Raw genomic sequence first — 21,875 nt, forward strand, 5'->3', positions numbered from 1 at the left:
CCTTATCCTGGGAGCACTCTGCTTGAATGCCTGGCATCCCACACCTACCTCATTGTCCTGTCCATACAATTCTACAGAAATGTCTCTCTTTAGTTGGGTGTAATCCTGTCCAACTAATACACTAGAAGTCCGGAAGGACAAAAGTCAAGTGCAGGAACCGGAGGGATCATTCATCCTTTTAGAGTAGCTCTCACAGAGGACCCACAGGGTAGCTAACAGTCTTCTGTAACTCCAGTTCCACGTGGAATCCACTGCCCTTTCTGGCTTCAGTGTAATCTGATTGCTTGTGGTGCAGAGAAAGCAGGCAAAATATCCATATACATAAATACAAGTTAATGAATCTCAAAGAATTCCATGCAAAATTAATAGTCAAGGCAACAGCACATGAAAAAGACCACATCTCAATAGTCTTAGAAGGTTACTGGCCCTGCATTGCCACTGTCACTAGTGGTGTATTTCAGGAAAAGAAAGGCAGACAGCTATAGGTTTCCTCATTTCTTTCTTTCTGCTATTGAAGTTTTTATTATCACCACTTCAATCTGCAAAGCTACAAAAGTCATAGATGTATAAGCAGGCTTGGCAGTGCACACCTATTATCCCAACACATGAGAGGTAGAGTCAAGAGGACCAGTTCAGGGTCATTCTCAGTTCTGTAGCAAATCTTGGAAGTCAGCATGGACTATATGAGACTCTGTCTCAAATAAAACAAACAAAACCCCATAGATTTGCTATCCTCAGAAGGAAGGGAGTTAAGCTTCATATACCCAAAAAAGAAGGCCATCCATGGTGCACTAAGTCAGAGAGCATTTGGAGAATAAGCACAAACAAAACTGTGCTTGTACACACAGACACTGTTCACAATGGTCATCCTGGAGTGGGCCAAGAGACAGGGAACAGGAACTGATTTCATAATTTTCACTTTATATTACTCAGAACTGCTTAAATCCTTTTTACATTATTAGTTTCATAAATAGAAAAGCAAACATATTGTGCTTCCCATATAAGAGCCTATCAAAGAAGGATAGAACAGCCATGGCCTCACTTGTGTTTGCTTCCATTCTTGACAAGGTCTTCAATGTCCAGGATGGGGGTAGACAACTCCTGCTCCAGACTTTACTCTTCTTCATTGTTGTAGAAATGGCAGGAGGGACTTGCTACCTTTTTGCAGCATAAATGAATCTGCATGTGGTTACTCTCCTGCTTCACTTCAGGGTGAATACAAAGCTGCTCCTGGGAGCCCAGCACACACACCTTGGCCCAGTAGGAAGTATTCCAAAGCTCACTGATGACCTGAGTTAGCTATGCGTGTGTTCTAGAAGCATAGATGATTTTGGGATGTCTGTTTAGCAAGCTATCGGGTCTCCACAGGTAGTAGCAGCATTCCAGGATGACAAAGACCGATTGGCAAAGAGTTCACCTTGAGCTCTCTCAGCAATCTTTAGGGGAAAAACAGCATCACGGAGATGTTCCGTCCAGGCCAATGTAGTGCAGAGGTGGCAGAGCATCTTCCCAGTGCCTGTGGGGCTCTCTGGGATGCCATTTACTTCCTTCTGGAGACATTCAAGCACCGTGGTCATGTACTCCTGTTGAAATTGGTAGGGCTGGAAAGGAAAATCCACTGTCACACCATTCAGGACTACCCTGGGCATATCAGCCCATATTCAAGAGGACACAGTGTTGGGCCAAGATGCAGGATGTTTGGGTCTGTCAGACAAATCCCTCTGAACATCTCAGGGTTTCAGTCACTCCAGGTAAGTGCTGGCAACATGTGGCACCAGTTTTCTCTCTGCAGCAATTCCTTGTCTCGGTGGGGGTGCCTTTCAGTACCCGGGTCTCGAGGGATCCTCATTTCTTCTATACTCCTGTAACGAATGTTCTCATTTCCTGAGATGCATTAGAAAACATAGATGTATTTCTGAAAAATCTGATATGAATGATCATGTCATGAACATATGTGTATCTATTTTCCACTTTTTGGAGTAGCTAGACATGTGAAGTCAGGTGTTTAACATGGATCTTTTTCACACCCAAGACACCATCTTGGTTTGTAAGCCTGTCTGGCTGGGAACTCACAATATAGCCTAAGGCTCCTAGAACTTGCAGAGATCCATCTCTGCCTGTTGAGTTCTAAGGTTACAGGAGTGTGACACCACACCTGACTACAAAGCTACTTTCAGAATGAAGAGAATGTACCAGGGTTAGCTGTCCCCCATGGGAGAACTTACCCTGTTGGAGGAGGGATAGAGAGGTAGAGGGGAAGGTGGGAGGGAGAGGGAGGAGGGATGGGAGGTGGACCTGTGCTTGGTATGTAAATTGAATAAAAATTTTTTTTAAAAAAATGAAGAGTTGGAAGTTACTTTTTTATTTGTGAAATTACAGAGATTTGATTGAATAGGGGCTTAAAAGGGCACTTAGTATATCCAGTGTATAGCCTTAGCAATATATAAAATCAAGAAAGAACAAAAGAAGCAAACAGTAACAAACCAGCAAAACAAAACAAAGAACACAAGATAAATTCATGCAAACCCAAAAACAAACCAAAACTATTTACACTAAGAAGCATTCTCATCATGCAGTGCACTGTCCTACACCCCTTGGCTGGCTTTGGACACAAGTTGGAAGACAACCCTGAATTGAAATAATCTCTTCAAGACAAGTCTAGTCATGCCACTTTTGGGCTCTTAGGTTAGGCCATTGCCAAAGTTGATCTTATGCTATGTTGGCCACTATATGATTCTGTCAGCTAACATGTGTCTGTGTGCTGATTCAAGACAAAAAAGAACATGGGAGCATCTGCTCTTCAAGACATAAAAGCTCATGGTGGCATCCTTCCTAAATAATTTCTCAGAACAATTCACTTCACCATCACAGGTGCACGATATTGAGTAGCTCAGGACTGGACTGGAGTGAGAATATGATGCTTCCTTTGTGTGGTCTGCCTGGATAGCAGCATGAAATCAACATAGTCTCCATTGACATATCTCCCTCCACATACGAAGGGCCGAGGACTCAGTCAGCTCACAAAAGTTTGTAGCAATAAACTTTCAGAGTGACTATGAGCAGAAACATATTCTCTCTCCATGTTGTTGTGGCTCTCACAGGGAACACTTGCTGGTAGATGTCAGTTTTTTCTGCATAATTCTTGGTGTTTTTTTTTTGAAACTCAGTAATCTTCTTGATGATTTCTTTACTCCATAACTAGTGAATCAACAGACACATGGATCAGATTATAGAGGGACCACATGTAGGGCAGATGATATTTGCCTCACTGGTGATTTGACAACCTGTAGTACATGTCTTGTTCTGAGGATGCCTTGATCCTAGAGTGGAGAATGTCAGGGGTTCCAGTTGACTATGGATTCCTTCAACCTCCTCAGTTCTCATAAAGGGTGCTGTGAGAGAAGAAAAGGTAATCAGATCCAACAACAGCCTTGCTGGTTTTCTGGTTAGACAAATTCAGGGCTTATTACACAGAGGAAACTGGAATCAAGGAAGAACTCCACCCCACAAATGCCATGTTGCTGGGGATGGGATGTCATGGTGGCTCACTTGCTTATGACACTTAGTGCTCTGCTGCAGCAGCTCTGTTGGCAGGAGGCTCTCATCCTGAGCTGTGGACTGTTCCAGATCATGTAGTTTTTCTGACCTAGAGGAGGAAGTTAGTAAGCACAGAGTCCTGGTGGGGATCCACCATGTCACCTGTCAGTCTGTGATATCAGAAGAACTCAATTGTGCTGGAGAGTCAACAATGATCTTTGGCAGCAGTCATTGTTTGTACCCCTAAGGAATAAGTGTCACACAATAGCTGGGCCTTGAATTATTTATTGCCCTTAACAAGTATCAGATGTTGATCTGAGTACTTTATGTACTGTGCTCTAAGAGAAAGAACAGGACATTTTCCTACAGTCTAAGGACATCATTTTAAACAAAAGGAATACCATATTAAATTCATACATAACAGCACAGTGGATATGCACAGATTGTTCATGATGAGTTTCTTAACAACCACCTCATTTTTTTCCTTCTCCAATTTCTGTTTATTTCTTTCTAGGCAGAGTTATAATGTGCATCTCTGGCTTACTTGATGCATGTTCTAGGATAGCTACAAAAGGCCACAGATTTCCTGCCTGTGCTCCCAAAGAGTTTGAATTAAAGACATTCACCATCACACACACACCTGTCACTATTCCTGATTTTTAATTGATATTTTATTTTTCTCTCCATATTGTATAATGCTGTCACAGGTTGAAATAGAAAACCTAAAATTTCAAGTTGTTTTCCTTCTATTCTTTTTAAAGGGATTACATGAGCAAGCATCGTAAAGACCTTGATGGGGAAATCTACAGAAACAACTGAACCAAGCTCAAAGGAACTCAGGAAATTTAGATCTACAGCTGTGGAACCTGCATGGGACTGGTTTAGACCCTGTACATATGGGAGACAGTCGTATAGCTAGGTCTGTTTGAGGGGCCCCTGGAAGTGTGATCAGGATCTATACTGGTGCATGAGCTGTCTTTTTGGATCCCACTACCTAAGGTTGAACACCTTGCTCTTGCTTGATAAAACGGGGAGGGGCTTGGTCCTGCCTCAACAGAATTAACCAGGCTTAGCTGTGCCACCATGGGAGAACTTATCTTGTTGGACGAGGGGATGAAGGGTGGGAGGAGAAGTTGGGTGGAGAGTGGGAGGAGGGAAGAAAGGGGGATCTGTGGTTAGTATGAAAAATGAATAAAAATTAATTTAAAAAAGACCATCTCATTTTTATACATAGACTTAATACAACTTTGCAAACTAGACAGCTGAATAAGATCATGTGAAATGATCAGGCCTCCTGCTTAGAAGGCACCTTAAACCCAGGTAATATGCAAGATGGAGCCTGTCATACTAGAGCAGCATTTCTTGAGTCATGTGTCTAAGAATATTGTCACTGCATGGTCTCTGGCAATAAACAAAAACAGCTGTGTTATCCTTAGGCCTACACCTGGGAATCTACATCCTGGTACTCTAGAGGAGGCTGTTACACAACACTCTGTGAAGGTTCTGAACAATCCTCAGCAGAGACATCTGCTTGGGTTCATCCTGCCAATGACTAAACTTATTATATCCCCAGTACACTTTACATGGGAAATCCCGAAACAATGAAGACAATAAGTGTTACATAAAATAGTGACAAGGGTTTGAATCTCATCCCTACAGGTGATATTCCTGAATAAAGATGTAATTTCAGATATGGTGACACACACCTTTATTTCCCATCACTTATGAGGCATAAGCAGGTAGAGCTCTGTGAGTTCAAGGAAAGCCTGCTCAGAACATACCAGAGACATCAGAAGGGAGGCATGGGGCATAAGTCTACAGATACAAGAAGTATCAAACATATTGTTTGCTGGATAAAAGTTCTTATTGATGGGACCAGCATAATACACTGAGTTCTGAGTTGGACTACCCTTGCTTGGAGTGGGGAGTCTTGCTGATAAGCAAAAGCCCACAAAGGATTGAGAGCCCTAGCATAGGGGACCCAATTGGATCCATACCCCAACTTCAGCCTGGGTTCCTACCTCATCTGGGAGACAGTCAAATGATGCTGCAGTTTTATTGCCAAGTGCAATTGCTGTGAGACCAGCTCCCTCTGCTTCAGCAAGCTCTGGAGTCTCTCCTCCATTCTTTGCTGCTCCTGTTCATTAGAAGATTGTGTCTTTAGTGGAGGCTTGAGTATAGTATAGTTAATACATTTTCACAAAAGTGCAAGCACACAGAAAGGATCCCAAAAGCTTGCTGGTCAGTCAGTCTCACCAAATTTCAAGCTCATGGGGACATAAGAAAGCCTGCTTCAAGTTCATAAGACAGAGACTGACAGAGAGAAACCCAGTGGGCTCCTCTAGCTGTCATCCACATGCAATACACACACACACACACACACACACACACACACACACACACACAGACACCACAGACAGACAGACAGACAGACAGACAGACAGACAGACAGACAGAAAGAAGTGAGACAAAAACAACCAAGTGATAGAGGAGCAGGTATCTTTAGAATAAGCACAGCGGCCTTTAGGAAAATCCCAAAACTCAGCTTTCATTCCTTGGGAACTAAAATGGTCTAGGGGAGCATACTCTACTTGGTCAGTCTGTGTGGAGGTGGTTAGAGAATTTTTTACTCTTGAACTCAAGTCTGTGTATAGCAATCCTTCTATCCCAATGACAGGTAGCTGTGTGATGAGTGATTGACCTGTTTGCCCCTTTTGACTACAGCTTCAATCAGAGCATCAGGAATTGCATGCCAATGACCTAGATTCTCAGAGGACGCTCACTTCCCAGAAATACTAATGCACAGACACAGAATGAACAATTTAATGTCATGAAGTGGGTGGATGAATGGGTGTATGGATGAGGAAAGTGATGAGAAAAAGCACAGGTGTCTGGATGGGTAGACTGGTTAAGGTTACATAAGTAAATGGTTCTGGACCTAACTGTGACCCAGCTGCCTGTCCCTACCTGCTGTTCCTTGTTCTGGAGGTCACTGTTCTCTTCTTGGTCCTTATTGAGCACTTTCAATTCACCCAAGTGGTGCTTGAGCAGGGCCCATTCCTCCAGTAATTTCTCCTTCTCTAGCCTCAGCATGTCCAACTTCTTCATCTGCTGACTCTGCTCCATCAGGAGCCGGCTCTCCAGATCACTGGAAATACACTCCAAATAGTAAGAACATGCCAGCTGCCTCTGGTCACCCAAGACTCCATGCCTCAACAACCCAACCCTATCCCAGGTTCACAGGAAGATGTAAACAAGCACCTTCAACAGCAATGAGAGTGGCACTCAAGGCCAAAAGCAGAGAACAGTTATTTCCTACAAAAATCAAACTCTTTCTCAAAATCCTCCAAAATAACAGAAATTCATGCACTTCCATAAACAAGAGGAATACCCCACCTGTCCTAATCAGTCCACTGTCATGAGGAAACACCAGCAGGCAATGTGCAAGTACACTTGGGGAAGAAGGAGACCCAGAGGGTGCGTGGATCCCATAGCAGTCAGCCCCTGCCAGACAACCCTCTGGTGATGCCAATTGCTCTTCTACCTAACCAGTGCTTCTCAGAATGTGGGGTGTGAACCCTTTGGGATCTAGGAGCCTTTCACAAGGGACATTAATAGATGTCCTATGTAGACATTTACATTAAAATTCATAACAGTAGCACAATAAATTTAAGACATAACTACAATATAATTTTATGGTTTGGAGTCATCAAAACAATGAAGGAATGTATTGAAGTGTCACAGCATTAGGAAGGTTGATAACCTGTGATATGGAGTCTACAGAGTATGGCAATATGGTGCTAGAGGAGCTAACAGTCTCTTTAACCCTCAGCAAAACAGAGTAAAGAGGCCTAAGTCCAAAGGCTGTTTACTAATGATCTTGGCTAAGAAGCAGAAAAACTAGAAGCACATCTGCAGACCCTGCAGTCCAGAGACAAAGTTCAGAGTTCACAGTTAGCAATTGTACAACAGTTGGGGTCCCTACCAAGACAAACACTTACCAAAGGAAGACTTTCTCCTTGGTCAGCTCTCTGAGCTTCTGTGCGGCCTCCATATTCTCATTCTCAAAATTCTGCAGGTCTGACATGACCTGCTGATGTTGCATCTTGAGCTTTTCATAGAAAGGATTTGGCCTGTGGTAGGGCCTGGACCCAGATGCAAAGAATTCCATGAATATAGGCCTCAAGGATCACATAAATTCAGTGTGTGTTCTATATTACGGAATTTAATGAAATACCACAGCCTGGCTCCTATGTACTGGGACTTCCAGCTGCTTATGACCCTTGCTCTTCTGGTCCCAGGCCAGCAGAGGCAGGATATTAAGAGGGATGCAGCTGGGACTGAATGAGCTCCCTCAGGAGTCCTGCACAGACAGCTTGGTATGGAGTTCCCACGAGTCTATCACAGGTCTGGTCCCACCAGAAACTGTGATGTTTCTGCTGTCTTCAAATAAGAGATGCTCATTCCAGGGTCCTTATACTGATATGGAGGTTAAAATCATATCATGAATATTTCTTAGGATGGGACTCAATATTATTACAGCTTCTTAAATACCTCCAGGGCATTCTAGTTGTTACCAAGGTGAACACACTGGCAAAGTGCTATGCTGCTCAAAATGGGGCTCCCAGTACACCATGTAGACAACACCTAGATACTGAGACGAGCAACACTTCATGCTCAACCATAGACCATTGATTGCAGGGTGAAGAGGGACATATGCACAAACACACAAACACATAGATACAGAAAGATGGAGGAGAGGGAGAGACAGGGAGACATAGAGAGAAAGTGAGAGAGAGAAGCTGAGAGAGGGAAAAGTGATAGAATGCTCTCATTGAGTTGCCAAATTAATACATGCAATTGTGTCATCTCAGAGAGGACCAAGAGCAGCAGACATCAGTAACAGGCCTTGCTACCACATATTAAGATGTGGAACCAGGCCTCTCCAGCTGCTACTGAAAAGACCTAGCAGATGCCATAACAGGCTGCTCAGTCTTCTCTCAGAGATCAGGCCTCAGTTTCAGTTTCCTGAGACTTGAACAAGCAGTCTCTGGAAGGGCCATGAACAAAAGACATAGTCCTTGCAGTAGCTCCTTTCTGCACGTACTCTGACTGCTCAAAGCTCAGCCAGTTGTTTAATGTCTGGGACCTCTTACCAACTTAGAGCTATGTGTATGGGTCAGTGTGAACGTGTGAGGGCCACCAGCCTCCATGGCAGCTCAAGGACAGAGCCTGAGCCACTGAGTCAGGCCCCACAGTCAGTACATGCAAGGCCAGCCATCCCCCATGGCAGCTCAAGGACAAAGACTGGGACTTGTCCAAGATGCCCCCAAATGATAACTGTAACCCCCAACCAGTAAATTCAAAGGTTACACACCCTCAACCAATCATAGGACACCAAGGCTTGTACCACCCTGTTTGTGGTTTTTCTCTTTAAAAACCCCTCACCCTGAGATCTCAGGTCTGTCCTCCTACATCAGTTGGATGCAGTCTAAGCATGGGTTTCTTTGTTATCAATAAACCTCAGTGTGTTTTGCATCAGTTATCGGCTCTGTGGTGGTCTTGATGGGGGGGGGGGGGTTGTCACGATGCAGCCACAACACTACTAGAAGCATCCAGCACACAATGTCTTGCCAGGCAAGTAAAAAAAATGACAGCATTCTTACACTAGCCACCACCACTTGACAGGATCTCTCCAAATGTATGTTGGGAACTCACACATTACTGCCTCAATCCCTGAGTTATGTGATTCAGGCCACAGGCTCTGGTTTTCATTTGGAGAAAGCAGAGCAGTCTAATATCCCCATCTCACTCCTGCCCATATGTCAGGTTTTGCTTCAGGGAAGCATTTAGGGAAATGATGTTGGGCAAAGGGACACCGTGAAGGTGCCCCCAACCTCCCAGAAGCCCATTTCTTAGACAAAATAAACTAAGGGTGATATTGTAGAACCAAGACAGTCACCATGGAGTTTGAAAGAGTAAATACCTCTTGTCCAAGGATCCTTCGGTTACTAAGATGAGCCGATCTCTCAGATCATTCCTTTGGGCGGTCATCTCCCGGAGCTGAGTGGTCAGACTCTCCACCTTCTGCTTCACTTGCCTCTTTGTGAGGTGGGTTGGAGTGGGTGGTGGCTCCTTGGAGGTCCCTGTGGGTAGATGAACACAAGTGAATTTGCATTGTGACAAGACATGAACAGGTCACCCTGAGACCTAAGAAGATGTTTGAGAAAGGATGTAAGCAAGCGATTCAGTGACACCCCAAAGAATTTTGCCCTGGATTGAGATGCTCCCGCTGGGCATCTCAGGTCTCCCATCTCTCTGACAGGAGATAGGTGTCTCAGCCAGCTGACTTCATCTGCTCCTTTAGTACATGCTTCAGGTAACTCTGGAGAGAGCTTCCTCAGGGTTATTAACAGCCCTGGACTCTGCATTCAACTTGGCTGCAGCATTCACTAGTCTTGGCTTTAAAGCCAAGATAAAATTGACACAGTCCACAAGCACTCAGGTCATTAAAGATGCCTAACTATCCTGACAGGTCACTCTAGGCACATGGCAAAAATGGAGAAGCCACACAGGGGCAGAACATGGTCGCCACTCTCAACATGACTTCACAGTATTAACAGTGGATACACAGGGCTGGTGGGAAGTAAATAAATGAAGCCACTGAGCTTGAAGTACACTGATGACATGCCTTTTTCTGGGCACACCACCTCCTACCCTAATACTGGCTCTTTTGTACCCTCTCAACCCCTGCCCTCCTGTAGGATGGAAAGGCAAGAGCTCCCAGCACAACAGCTTTGGCCTTACTTGCTCCTGACTTCTGGGACAGACAAATTAATCTTCTGGAATCTTTGAATTTCAGGAGCCATGACAAGCAGGGAAGTCCAGTTGGTTCCCAGAGACTCCTACCTCCTGTGTCCCATCACTGGAAGATTCTGCTCAAGCCCATGTCCTACAGGAAGTAGATCCCAATTTCCTGCCCAGAACTTACTGTACCATCTTCTGGACCATTTCCTTCTTGATCTTTTACATGGAGGCTGAAGGCCAACTTGTGTCTGCCCCTCTCTGCTCTCTCTTCCCTCTCCATTCTCTCTACCCAATAGGCGCCTGAGTCGTGCCAACATGTTCATGGCTGAACTGTAAGGGCACTGAACCAACTGTCCAAAGGCAGTTGGTGTTGCTACAACACAGGTGACATCAGAAAACATTCTAAGGTCTCCAGGATACAATAGAATGTCTAGGCATGAGACCCCCTGATGTCATGGGGGAACTGACATTGCCTTCCTGCTAATCAGATGTCTTCATAACTCACCAGAAGTTAGGTTTCCCATTCTAGGAATCTCTCCTAGGACTCAAGAGAAATCTTTCAGCACCCTTTTATTCCATAGCCAGAGATTGCTTTCTGATTGTTTGGAAATGCGTCAGTACTTCCATGTGGGAAAGAAAGTGAGTGTTCATCTCCTACTGAAAGTATATGTCCAGAAGGTAACAGTATTATAGACATTGATGTGGGATATGATTCTCCACAAGTACCTGCATCTCCTTATTATCAACAAATGATAGACTTAATGATAATCGAAAGGATACTTTTTAAACAACTTCCTGGTATGGAACCTACAGAAATAACTGCCAGCAGATAATATGCAGCTTATTTAATTTAAGTTGATAACAGGCAGTGGTGGCACATGCCTTTAATCCCAGAACTTGGGAGGCAGATGCTGGTGGATCTCTGTGCGTTCAAGGCGAGCCTGGGATACCAAGTGAGTTCCAAGAAAGATGTAAACCTACACAGGGAAACCCTGTCTTGAAAAACAAACAAACAAACAAATAATTTGATGACCACTGGCAGATTGCATTATCATGTTACTCAGGACCTATAGATAATCACTACCCAGTACATCAACTTTTAAGAGTTTTTGAAAATACTCAATGGGTATGTCACAAAATTATATCTAAAAGTCCTGTAGAGTTTGCTCTTAGTGATTTTACAGATAGTTCTTCAAAAGACCAGGAGCATATATTTTATACACAAATTCTTCACACTCCTCAAATGGATAGTACTTTCCCCTGACTGTACAGCTCAACAGTAAAATCTTACTATATTCCATCAGTTTTTATTAGACATTGCTCAGTCATAAGTTATTTTTAACTCACTTCATGTATATATTTGCACATAAAGGATAGAGTTAAACTAAAAATGGAAACTGGCTTAACCTGATAGAAAAGAATTGTTACAAAAGTGTGATAAATTTTAAAAAAGTGTAATGAAGAGATGAAAATCTCTAAGCTCTATCGACTTTGTGCTCTAACACATTTTATCCCTTAATTTCTTTGCCCCCTACCTCAAAAAATAGTATATTAAGACATATACTTTCTTTAACTTTGGATTTGTAAATTCCTGGGACATGGTTACAATTTGTTTAATGTATAACAAAAATCAGCTAAACTTGTAATCAAAGGTTATCACTTTAAAAATCCATATATAGGCAGCAAATATGAAAGTTATAATTCCTACTCTTCCCTTTGGTTATTATTATATCTCCTTTATAGACTAAATAGGCAGTAACAGTTCCTCAAAATATTTTGGAGAAACATGGAATTTAATATCATGAGATTTCCCTAAGGAAATATAAATCTACTCAGGATAGATGAACCTGACTCAAAAGATGTTATCTAACCACTTATGTATTGCTAACTTTGAACACCAGGATTCTGGAAAAATTTAAATAAGAAACAAATATGTGACTGATAAATATGGTATATTTGATAAATAAGTTCTTAAATACCTAAGGTCTATTTAGGCTAGCAGAAATGCACTTGAAGATATTATAATGTCTTTCCCAACTTTGTTCAGCTTTAATCTCTCTGCATAAACTGAGTCATATAAGAAACTGTGATATTCTATAATGGTACACCCTGAAAGAGTAAAATATAAAATAAAATTCAATTCTATGAACTGTATTTATTTAAGTTTTATATTTAAGACTAAGGGATGGTAAGTTAAATCTTCAATCCAAATTTTTAAAACTCAAACTCAACAGGGATAAAAATTGTAAAATCCTATTCATATTAAAAGCTTTCAACTCTTTGTAAACTGTTAAAGACAATTAGGTCATACAAGTTAATGAAGATCACCATATAAATATTAAAATTTTTAAAGTGTTCTAAAACTATGCTTGTAGTCATACTAATTACAAATCTATTTCATTTTACAGGGAAAAGCTTCAGTTAGAATGCTGTTCATGTTTTCAAGGTTAGGCCAAAAGCAATGATTAAAAATGAATGAAGTTTGTTTACACAGACAGTTTACCTTGCTGAAAGACTTTACACTGAAAGAAATAACCCTCATGATGTGTTTCAGTGGAACTTCTCACTATTCCTTTATTTCAAGGAACTTGCTTTGTAATTAGGTAAATAAAAAAGTAATAAATTCAATTCTATTAAAACATGACAGTAATAGTGAACTGCTCACTCATTTTTCTCCAGAGAACACAGAACAAAAATCTTGCCGAGGAGAAAATCTAGAAGAGGTCCTGACTCAGGCTGCAGGCAGGAGGCTTAACCAAAGGCTTGGTGCCATGAGCTGTCTGTTACTGAGACTGTAGGAGCTTTCCCTGCTTATTCCTGGTCCAATAATGCACACATCCAATGTGTACAGTGCTAGCAAAAGAAATTTTGTCTTGTCTTTAACATAAACAATGGAGATATTTTAACTGTATGTCTTTCAGAAATTGAAAGCCAGGACACCACTCATATTCCTTGAATTTGTGATTAGTAAAGCTTACTTCTTTCACATTTATATATTTGTATATCATAAGAAGTTAAAACAATGTAAACAGGCTTAGCTGGGTTTAAAAATAAGAGTGAATATTAAAAAAGGGTTTTCTACTAGATAATATAAATATAGTGTCCAACAAGAAAAAATAATCACATGTTGCTATAATTCCCTTGGAGGCCAAAATGTGTTAAACAAAAATATAATCAGCAGAAGTTAGAGTGTTTGGTAGTTTTTATCTAAACTTATTCTTTCTGAGCCATCAATTATCTAGATGTCTATGCCCAGAATAGGATTGCTACAGGCATGCATGATGCCTCTCTCTAGCCAGTCAGTTGCAGAGCACAACCTGTGTTTAGCATGGGCCACTGGCACCTCCACAAAAATACAGTTGTATCTTATCTAAAACTTGACTTTGTCAAATAGCTCTTTATGTGTGTCCTTTCACAGACTCCCATTACAACTTAAAACTGGAAATAGTCTTGCTTATACTAGCCAACACCTTCAAGAATTTTATACTTTATGGAATATTAATCATGTTAATAAAATCCCTTACCATCCACAAGATCCAGTTATTGTAAAACACCGTCAAATAATTAAATGGCAAGTTTCAAAAATAAAAGGGCAATATTTAGGAACCAAGGTAAATCTACACAATATACTACATTTATCCAAGTTAACCATTAATTTTTCCACTTTAAAGAATAATCCTTTTCTGCTTCTCTTAAAGCATTTTGCCTTAAAGTAGACACAGGCTAAGAATATATTAAGTCAAAAGATATAAAAATTAAACAATGAAGAGGGCCTGATAATTTAACCTTGAGGCAAAAATATGTTTATATTATTCCATGAAATTCATGAAGTCCTAGATGGCTTTCGATCTGACCAGTACAGCATCCCTGAGACCACCTAATAATGAAACAACTGAATGTAGACAACAAACCCATGAATGTGAGATGGAGAGTAAACCTATCTTTAACTTGGAGCAAGAGACATCAAGATGCTTTCTGATCACTGAGATTTTGGGGTGAAAACAATGTCACTTATATTACTGAATCAAGAATGATGTTGTTTTATTTCCTGACTGTATTATACATGTTAACTCTAACCTTCTCAATGTAAAATCTAGTTTTTGATAAGAGGGATAAAAGGCACACCTATAATTGGAGGCAGTATGAGATTGTTTTGCAATGCTAAGGATCATTTGTGAGCTTTTATACCCAGTCCCAGGAAAGGTTACTGGAATATGAAGAGAGATCTCAAATATGGTATCTAGGATTAGTAAAATTACTACTATTACAGTAAAAATTACCAGATACTAATCAAGAGATGGATGAAATGATTAGTACCCAAGAAAGGGACCAGGACTGGTCGAGTGCATTACTTTATTAAATCTGACTACTACTCACAGTCATGAACACTATACTAGACCTCACTTTGGAAGGCCTATACTAAAGGATTTCTCAGAGCTCTCACTGAGGCTAATTCATGTCAGGAGGTACCAGAAGAACATTCCATCATTGAGAAGACTTTAAGAAAAAAATTTTTCTTATATAAGGAGCCCTACCTCTTCCTGTCTGGACCTGAGAAAACATTAGCTGACATTCTGCTCAGCAGGGAACTGACTCCTTGCACATTTTACCTTGCTTTGCCCCTCTGGAGTAATAACCCTGCTCCTCTGACCAGCACTATCATCTTTGTCTACACAGGGGACAATATCACCTCAATACAGGATTTGGAAAGGATTTGATCAATCTGGAGGAGGGTGAAAGATCCTGAACACCCTGGATATCTACCTTGCTGGTCTACAACCAGGAACAGTGATTTTTCATTGGATCTCTTTCTTCCACAAGACTTAGTAACAGCTCAAATGATTTTTACCTGTGAAGCACTGTGGTGTATCTTTAGTTCTTCTAGTATCAGGTCTTTGGAATAGCTCGGGGAATCACTAGGGGCTTACAGAAAATGGCTGCAAAGCAAGCAAGAGAAATAGAAATCAGAGTTATTTGGGTTTGTAGGAAGGACACCAAATGGCTGAAATGTCTACTGAAGTTGTTCAATGTTGCTAGCTCATTAAAATTTTCTCTTTCATGTTACCTATAGCCACGAAGCATAACAATGATGCTGGGGTAGTGTGAGTATTAGTTTTTAATTATTCTGATACTTATTCAAACTAGAGTCACCTGGGAAGAGAGAGCCTCAATGAGGAATTCTTTAGATTAAGTTGTCTTTGAGCACATCTTTAGATTAAGTTAGAGATTTATAGATTGTTAATCAGATGGAGATCTCATCCTAAAGTGTGCAGAAACACTTCATTGCTGGGACCTGAACTGTGTAACAGTGTAGAAGCTGGAACATATGCAGAGGCAAGCAGGCAGCATGGATACATTTGTATCTCTCAGCTCTTGACTGTGGATGTGATGTGACTGAGTTCCTGCCTCGATATCCCCAAAATGGACTATTACCTGGACCTGTGGGCTAAAATCAATTCATGCCCTGTTGTTCTTGGGAAATTAATGTAAAGACGATGCTAATAAACCACCGTGTGTCACAGGGGTTTGCACAAGTCAGTGAGAAGTGAAAGTAATTCATGACATGCTCAACAGCAGCATATCTGTCCCAGAGCAGGAGATCCTGTGTTTTCCTAAACCCAACATGTGTTTCTCTATCACAGATTTAAAAAGACACAGAGACACCCATTGACACAAACATCATCACCTTGTTAACAAATGACTCTGGGGTCAGGTGGTGGTGGTGCACACCTTTAATCCCAGCACTTGGGATGTAGAGACAGGCAGAATTCTGTGAGTTCGAGGCCAGCCTGAGCTACCAAGTGAGTTCCAGGAAAGGTGCAAAGCTACACAGAGAAACCCTGTCTCAGAAAAAAATGGCTCTGGGTAGTGTCTTGCCCTCTCAAGTGCCGTTCTAAATTCTTCTCATCTATAAAATAAAGCAACATTAACTTCAATGTAATATACTGTTCTATGGGTTTCCTTACTATTAAAATTTGGGGATATGGGGAAATGGATCTGAAATCACAGTCCTAGAGATGAATATCAACCTTATGCTATGTCCTTCTTTGGAGGTCAGGAGAAGCTCCTTAAAGGACAGACCAGAGAAGCACCTTAACTACCAGGTATTGGGGGATGTTAGATATGAGTGGCAATGTCCACTAGTTACCTAGGGCTGAGGCACACACATCCCTGTGAAGACCTCTTGGTTGCCCTCGAATTCTGTGCTTCTTCAGCTAGATTTCTAGATCTTTGACAAACTTCCTTCTTCAGAGATAAATAGAACAATTAGAAGGGAAAAGTCATTTTGATTTTGTCCTTCTTTTCCTAGGACATGTGACAGTCCCTTCTGAACAACGTCAAAGGGTTATAGAAGAAGACTAAGGTCTCAGCCCAGGAACTGCAATAACCACAGCTACTGGGACAGATTGCAGATCTGAGGAAAAGAGGGCAAGAGCCAGAAGTCCAAGGAGGAGACAGCAGGGACCCTCATGAAATGCTCTGTTATATGGTTGGCAGTATAGCCTCTCTGTATGTGAATGTCTTCCACCTAGAGAAAGGAGGATGGAAATGGACCATGGAGATAAGTGCTGCAACCAGGAACAGCTTGTAAAATAATGTCCTTCATCATTGGGACTTTTAATGGCCACAGAAACAGGTCTTTTTAAACTATGGCCCACAAATTGCTAAAGGATTTTTTCCAGCTCCCTTCATTCTCTTTCCTTTACCAGCTTATGGTTATTGATTTTATTATGTGGATTAATTCACAATTAACAAAGGCAGGACCCACAGAAGGGTCACTCGCATGCTCTTTCAAGGGTTGCATGTATTAAATAAACAACACACAATAATTGAAAGTCTTGGCCTTAAATCCTTCTTTAGCATTTTAACCACAGCAGCCATAGTTTTCTATTATGTTAGAATATAAATAATAGACAGAGCACATGCAAATCACAGCATTTAAATGTGATAAGTTAAAGTTCCTGCAAGGATACACACCATGAGTGGGAGCTCTCTTCCTTCCTCTGTTCTATGCCTTCCACTCTCAGCTCAGTCAGGACAAGCCTATCATCAGGAACAAACTCCCAACAGAACCGCTCACTGAATATACACTTATAAATCAGTCACTTCCACATCAAGAACACAGGGTTCCAAAGGACAGCACTCACAGGAATCAGTCAGCAGCTCTCCTCCAGTGGGAACTCAGCCCTCAGGGAGGGAACTGAGCCTCACCAACCATTACTGGATTTTCACATGGTGTCATGTAACTTCCTAAACTTCTGGGCCATTACTTCCTAAAGCAAAACATGTATGGCATTGTGCATAATTCACAGGTATCTGGACCAGCAAGGATACTGAACTTCAGGAAGCAAGAAGGAAAAAAGCACAGAGAGAAAAGGAACTTGTAATACTGAAATGGATAGGCAGGATCAAAACTTAGGCTTTCTTTTCTACCCCTAGCAGAGAATCTCTTCTTACTGATTTCAACTTCTGGTCCCAAGGGCTAACATATGGTAAGGAGTTTAGAAAAGAGGACGACCCACAACTTTCCAAGGTGTTCTACCGCTTGCAGGTGACACTGGACATTGTGTCCCACTGAGAACAACCAGGACAGGGAAGGGAAGGCTTTTTCTATTTTTATCATGTTATTGTTCCCTGAGAGAATCAGAACAGAGGCAGTAGGTATAAATTCATGTCCAGCCACTGGTCCCTTCCCCTGTGGGATAAGAAGGAAGTTGTCAACCTTGACATTCAGGTAGAGTAGTGACCACTACCAGATCCTAGACCCACTGGGTGAGCTGCAGAGAGAAGATGTGTCTGGAAGTTCAGAGGGGCCCCAGGGAACTACTACTCACCCATGCCCTCAGTGTGCTGTGGCAGTCTGAAGATGCCCTTCAGGCAAAGAATGGGCAGCAGTTGAGCCTGAATCTGCCTCAGTGAAGTGAGGAGGTCCTGCAATTCATCCTGACTCTTAGTAGGGTGCACCTGGAGAAGCAGCTACTCTTTGGTGTCCACAGCCTCCTTACCAAGATGCTCCCACTTGCCTGGGTTCAGAGCTCCCACTACCTTGAAGCATGGCCTCCACCCTAGTCATGACCTGGGCCAGGGTCTGAGGCCTAATGCCTAGCAGTTGCTGGTGCTGAGGATCTACACTGTCTGACCAACCTGCTTCACCTTGCCCAGCTCTGTGAGATGGCACCAGGGCTATCAGAGACCTTGGTGCTATGGGCTGGAATGGGTGACTTCTGAGGGTACTGATAGCCACCAGGCAGCAGGAGCCATGGGCTGGATTCTGTGGGCCTGGGTCTCCAGAATTCCAGTGGTGCTCAACAGGTACACCCTGGGATCCTAGGCATAGCCAAGATGACTAAAAAGGCAGGAATATTGGAAGAGGAGGAGGAGTTAGAGAAGACAGAAGGGACCCTGGTGGGGATGGTAAACTTCATTGACCCATTCAATAAATACACTGTGAGTGGCCACTTACTGCATGCTAGCACACTACCTAGCCAATGAGGTTACAGTGGTAAGCAGACAAACACCTACTGGAGTTGAAGTATACACAAGTTAACAATAAATGAGACAGGCACACATATAGACATATAGTATTTAGAGGATGAAAAGAGAATTTTCTGTACTGTAGGGGTAAGATGGAAGGAACTTAAATGAGTAGGACCAAGTGGGAGAAGCTGAGAGCACGTGATATCAGCAAAATCGAAGGAAATATAAGAAAAGCCTTGTTCAGCCTTGATGCATGGGGGAGGGGCTCTGTCCTGCCTCAACTGAATGTACCAGGCTCTGCTTACTCCCCATGGGAGGAGCCCTTATACTTTTGGAGGAGGGAATGGGGAGGGTGGGTCTGGGGAAAACCTGGGGGAGAAGCAGAAGGAGGGATGAGACAGGGATCTGTGATTGGTATGTTAAATGAATTTTTAAAAAGTCTTTAAAAAAACTTTAAAAAAAGAAAAGAAAAGACAGACAAAAATATTCAAGAACAGGTAGATGCTGGAGTGTTCAGTGTCACTTGCCTTCAGGGACAGGGACAGAAAAATCCAAGTTCAAGTCAGAGATGAAACAGGAGCCAGATCTCTCTGTGTCAGGAGACACTGGCAGGTACTGTGAGTAGAACTGGAGGCAAGTGGGTTCTTGGTGAGGAACAGCAGTCTGCCTTCTTTGTGGATGAATTCCTCTAGCCACAGGACAAGGCAATGGGCTTTCCTCACATTTGTAGGCTGTGATGATTGTGTTTATATAACACTGCTTTCCATATAAGTGGAAATGGGATCCGACTATGTAAATGATTGTGATACTGAGAAATGCCTGACTATGGCCTTGAGTATAAACCCAGCACAGTAAAATATGTTCATCATGAATATCAGCCCAAAAGAGAATTTGTTTTGTAAGTCAAAAATGATTATCTATTTTCAACATATGTCACGGTCTTACTTATCCTTTTCTCCTGTCTCCTTAATAACAGAATCCTAGCTGTGAGTATGCCCACTGTGTCTTTGTAGAGTGGGTTCGTTTTCTTTGTGCTACAGCAGCAGTAACAACAGCAGTTAACACATGCAGCAGAAGCAGCTGCAGCAGAACCTGGAGCCTCTAGAGAGGAAACAGAAGCATGAGAAGCAGAAACAGCAGAAGCAGGAGCAACAGCAACAGATGTGGAAGTGGAAGCAGAGGCAGAACCAACAGTTTAAGCAGTTATGTGATTAGAGTTCTCCAGTGTGACCTCCAGTTCCTGGAGTCAGTACTTACTCTCTTTTTGAGCATTTAAGGAAAATTCGAGATGTGTTATTTTACATAAAAAGGGAATGTTACACTTTCATTCCTTTATCACTTGTCAATGCCATTGTCTCGATTTTAGTCCACAAATATCTGTGTATTCATTTCAATTTTATCATTAGAGACCACTGACATATTTTAACCTCTGCTTCATTTCTGCTCAAGTAAGAGACCCATGGTTTCATAAATCTCAAAAGCAGATATGACCACCTGGCTTTAAAAAATATGCACTTTGTTACCTAACACAGTCACAGCTCACACGTCTGTAGAGATGCCCCAACTCCACATCTTCCCACAATGGTTCTGGCTGCAGCTTCTCTGCTGTCTGGATGATATGGCAGCCAGGACCAGAGAGCAGGAGGTGATCTGTGGATGGTGTACCACAACTTGGGTCTTATTCATGGAATCCGAGTGAGCCTGCACAGCTCATGGAACCCCTGCGAACTGGCACTTCTCCCCTTACTTGCATGTGCTGCTCTTCTTGAATGCTTGGCACAGCCTGGTCTTGTAGTGCATGGAGGTGATGTGGGAGCCATTGCTCAGCTGCTGCTGCTGCAGGTGAAGGGGAGGGAGTGCTGGATGTGATTAGTATCCTTGCTGAACAAGCAGTTGAGAAATTTCTCTCCTTGTTGACCAGTGCCATGCCACTGCCCCCTGAAACCTCCTTGAGCTGGCAGCAGGGGTCCTGGCCACTTGTACCTGCTGTGTCTCTGCTGCCCTGTTAGGGGTGAATGGGAACATGGGTGAGCAGCTATCTCAACTTGGAGCTGGGTGGGTGAGCACATGTAAGTTGCTGGACATGGCTCAGCAGTTAAGAGCACTAGCTGTTCTTCCAGAGGACCCCTGTGTGAATACCAGACTCCAAATAACAGCTCAAAAATACCTGTAAATCTAGCTGCAGGGAGTCTGTCACCCTCTTGACCTCTGTGGATACCAAATGCACATGGTACACAGACATACAAGAAGGCAAGAACCTAATAAAATTGAAATAATAAAAATTAAAAATTGATTAATTTTTTCTCATTCTAGTTGTAGTCATAGAATAATTTATGTTTACCTTAAGAAAACTGGAGAGATATAAACAAGAAAATATACTAGAGAAATTATTGTTTCCTTAGAAAGAATGTGGTAAAAATCAAAACCTTACAGTATAAATAGGCCAAATAGAGAAAATGGTGGTTGAGGTTGGGGATATGTAGACTTAAGCAAAGAAATGCAGTCTGTAATGATCTGTTATGGACAGCCTATAACGAACTCTGCATAATGGAACTCCTATGGGAATCAATGCAGTGAGGACATTGTGGCTAAATTCTGAAATATAAAGCTTGGCTGAAGTCCAGAAATGACATGATAGGATTATAGTTTGGGGAATGACTTTCTCTGTAATCCCTGTCTTAAAGAATGCAAAAGGGCCGGGCGGTGGTGGCGCACGCCTTTAATCCCAGCACTCGGGAGGCAGAGCCAGGTGGATCTCTGTGAGTTCGAGGCCAGCCTGGTCTACCAAGTGAGTTCCAGGAAAGGCGCAAAGCTACACAGAGAAACCCTGTCTCGAAAAACAAAAACAAACAAACAAACAAACAAACAAAAAGAATGCAAAAGAATATATAGGTATGCTATTATTTTGAATGGGAATTAGTCACTCATTATCTTTAATAAACTGTTGGTCTATGATTGTAACTTTGAGAGCAATGGCCTAGAATGACTTGGTCAGATGAGGCAGAGTAACTCTTGAAAACATCACCAGAACCTTTAGAACTGGTGCCCCTTCT

At 42.2% G+C, this 21,875-nt stretch overlaps 2 protein-coding genes across 5 annotated transcripts in view; both read right to left on the reverse strand.

Annotated features, from left to right (window-relative positions):
- LOC121832237 (disks large homolog 5-like) overlaps positions 1-21,875 on the reverse strand; it is a 189,739-nt gene that overhangs the window by 141,605 nt on the left and 26,259 nt on the right. The window lies entirely within an intron of this gene.
- LOC143267296 (disks large homolog 5-like) lies at positions 2,342-11,081 on the reverse strand. Of its 2 annotated transcripts, XM_076544599.1 has the most exons (7): positions 10,529-11,080; positions 9,524-9,683; positions 7,539-7,682; positions 6,505-6,685; positions 5,559-5,674; positions 3,550-3,646; positions 2,342-3,392 (listed from the first exon to the last, which is right to left on the reverse strand). In XM_076544599.1, the coding sequence occupies exons 1-7, from the start codon at positions 10,743-10,745 to the stop codon at positions 3,381-3,383; spliced, it is 927 nt and encodes a 308-aa protein (XP_076400714.1). In that variant the 5' UTR covers positions 10,746-11,080; the 3' UTR covers positions 2,342-3,380. The 2 variants fall into 2 exon arrangements, with proteins under 2 accessions (XP_076400714.1, XP_076400713.1); XM_076544598.1 differs by having other exon boundaries at positions 2,342-3,646; positions 10,529-11,081.

This window comes from Peromyscus maniculatus, chromosome 9 (genome assembly GCF_049852395.1).
Source record: "Peromyscus maniculatus bairdii isolate BWxNUB_F1_BW_parent chromosome 9, HU_Pman_BW_mat_3.1, whole genome shotgun sequence".
NCBI classification, from domain to species: Eukaryota; Metazoa; Chordata; class Mammalia; order Rodentia; family Cricetidae; genus Peromyscus; species Peromyscus maniculatus.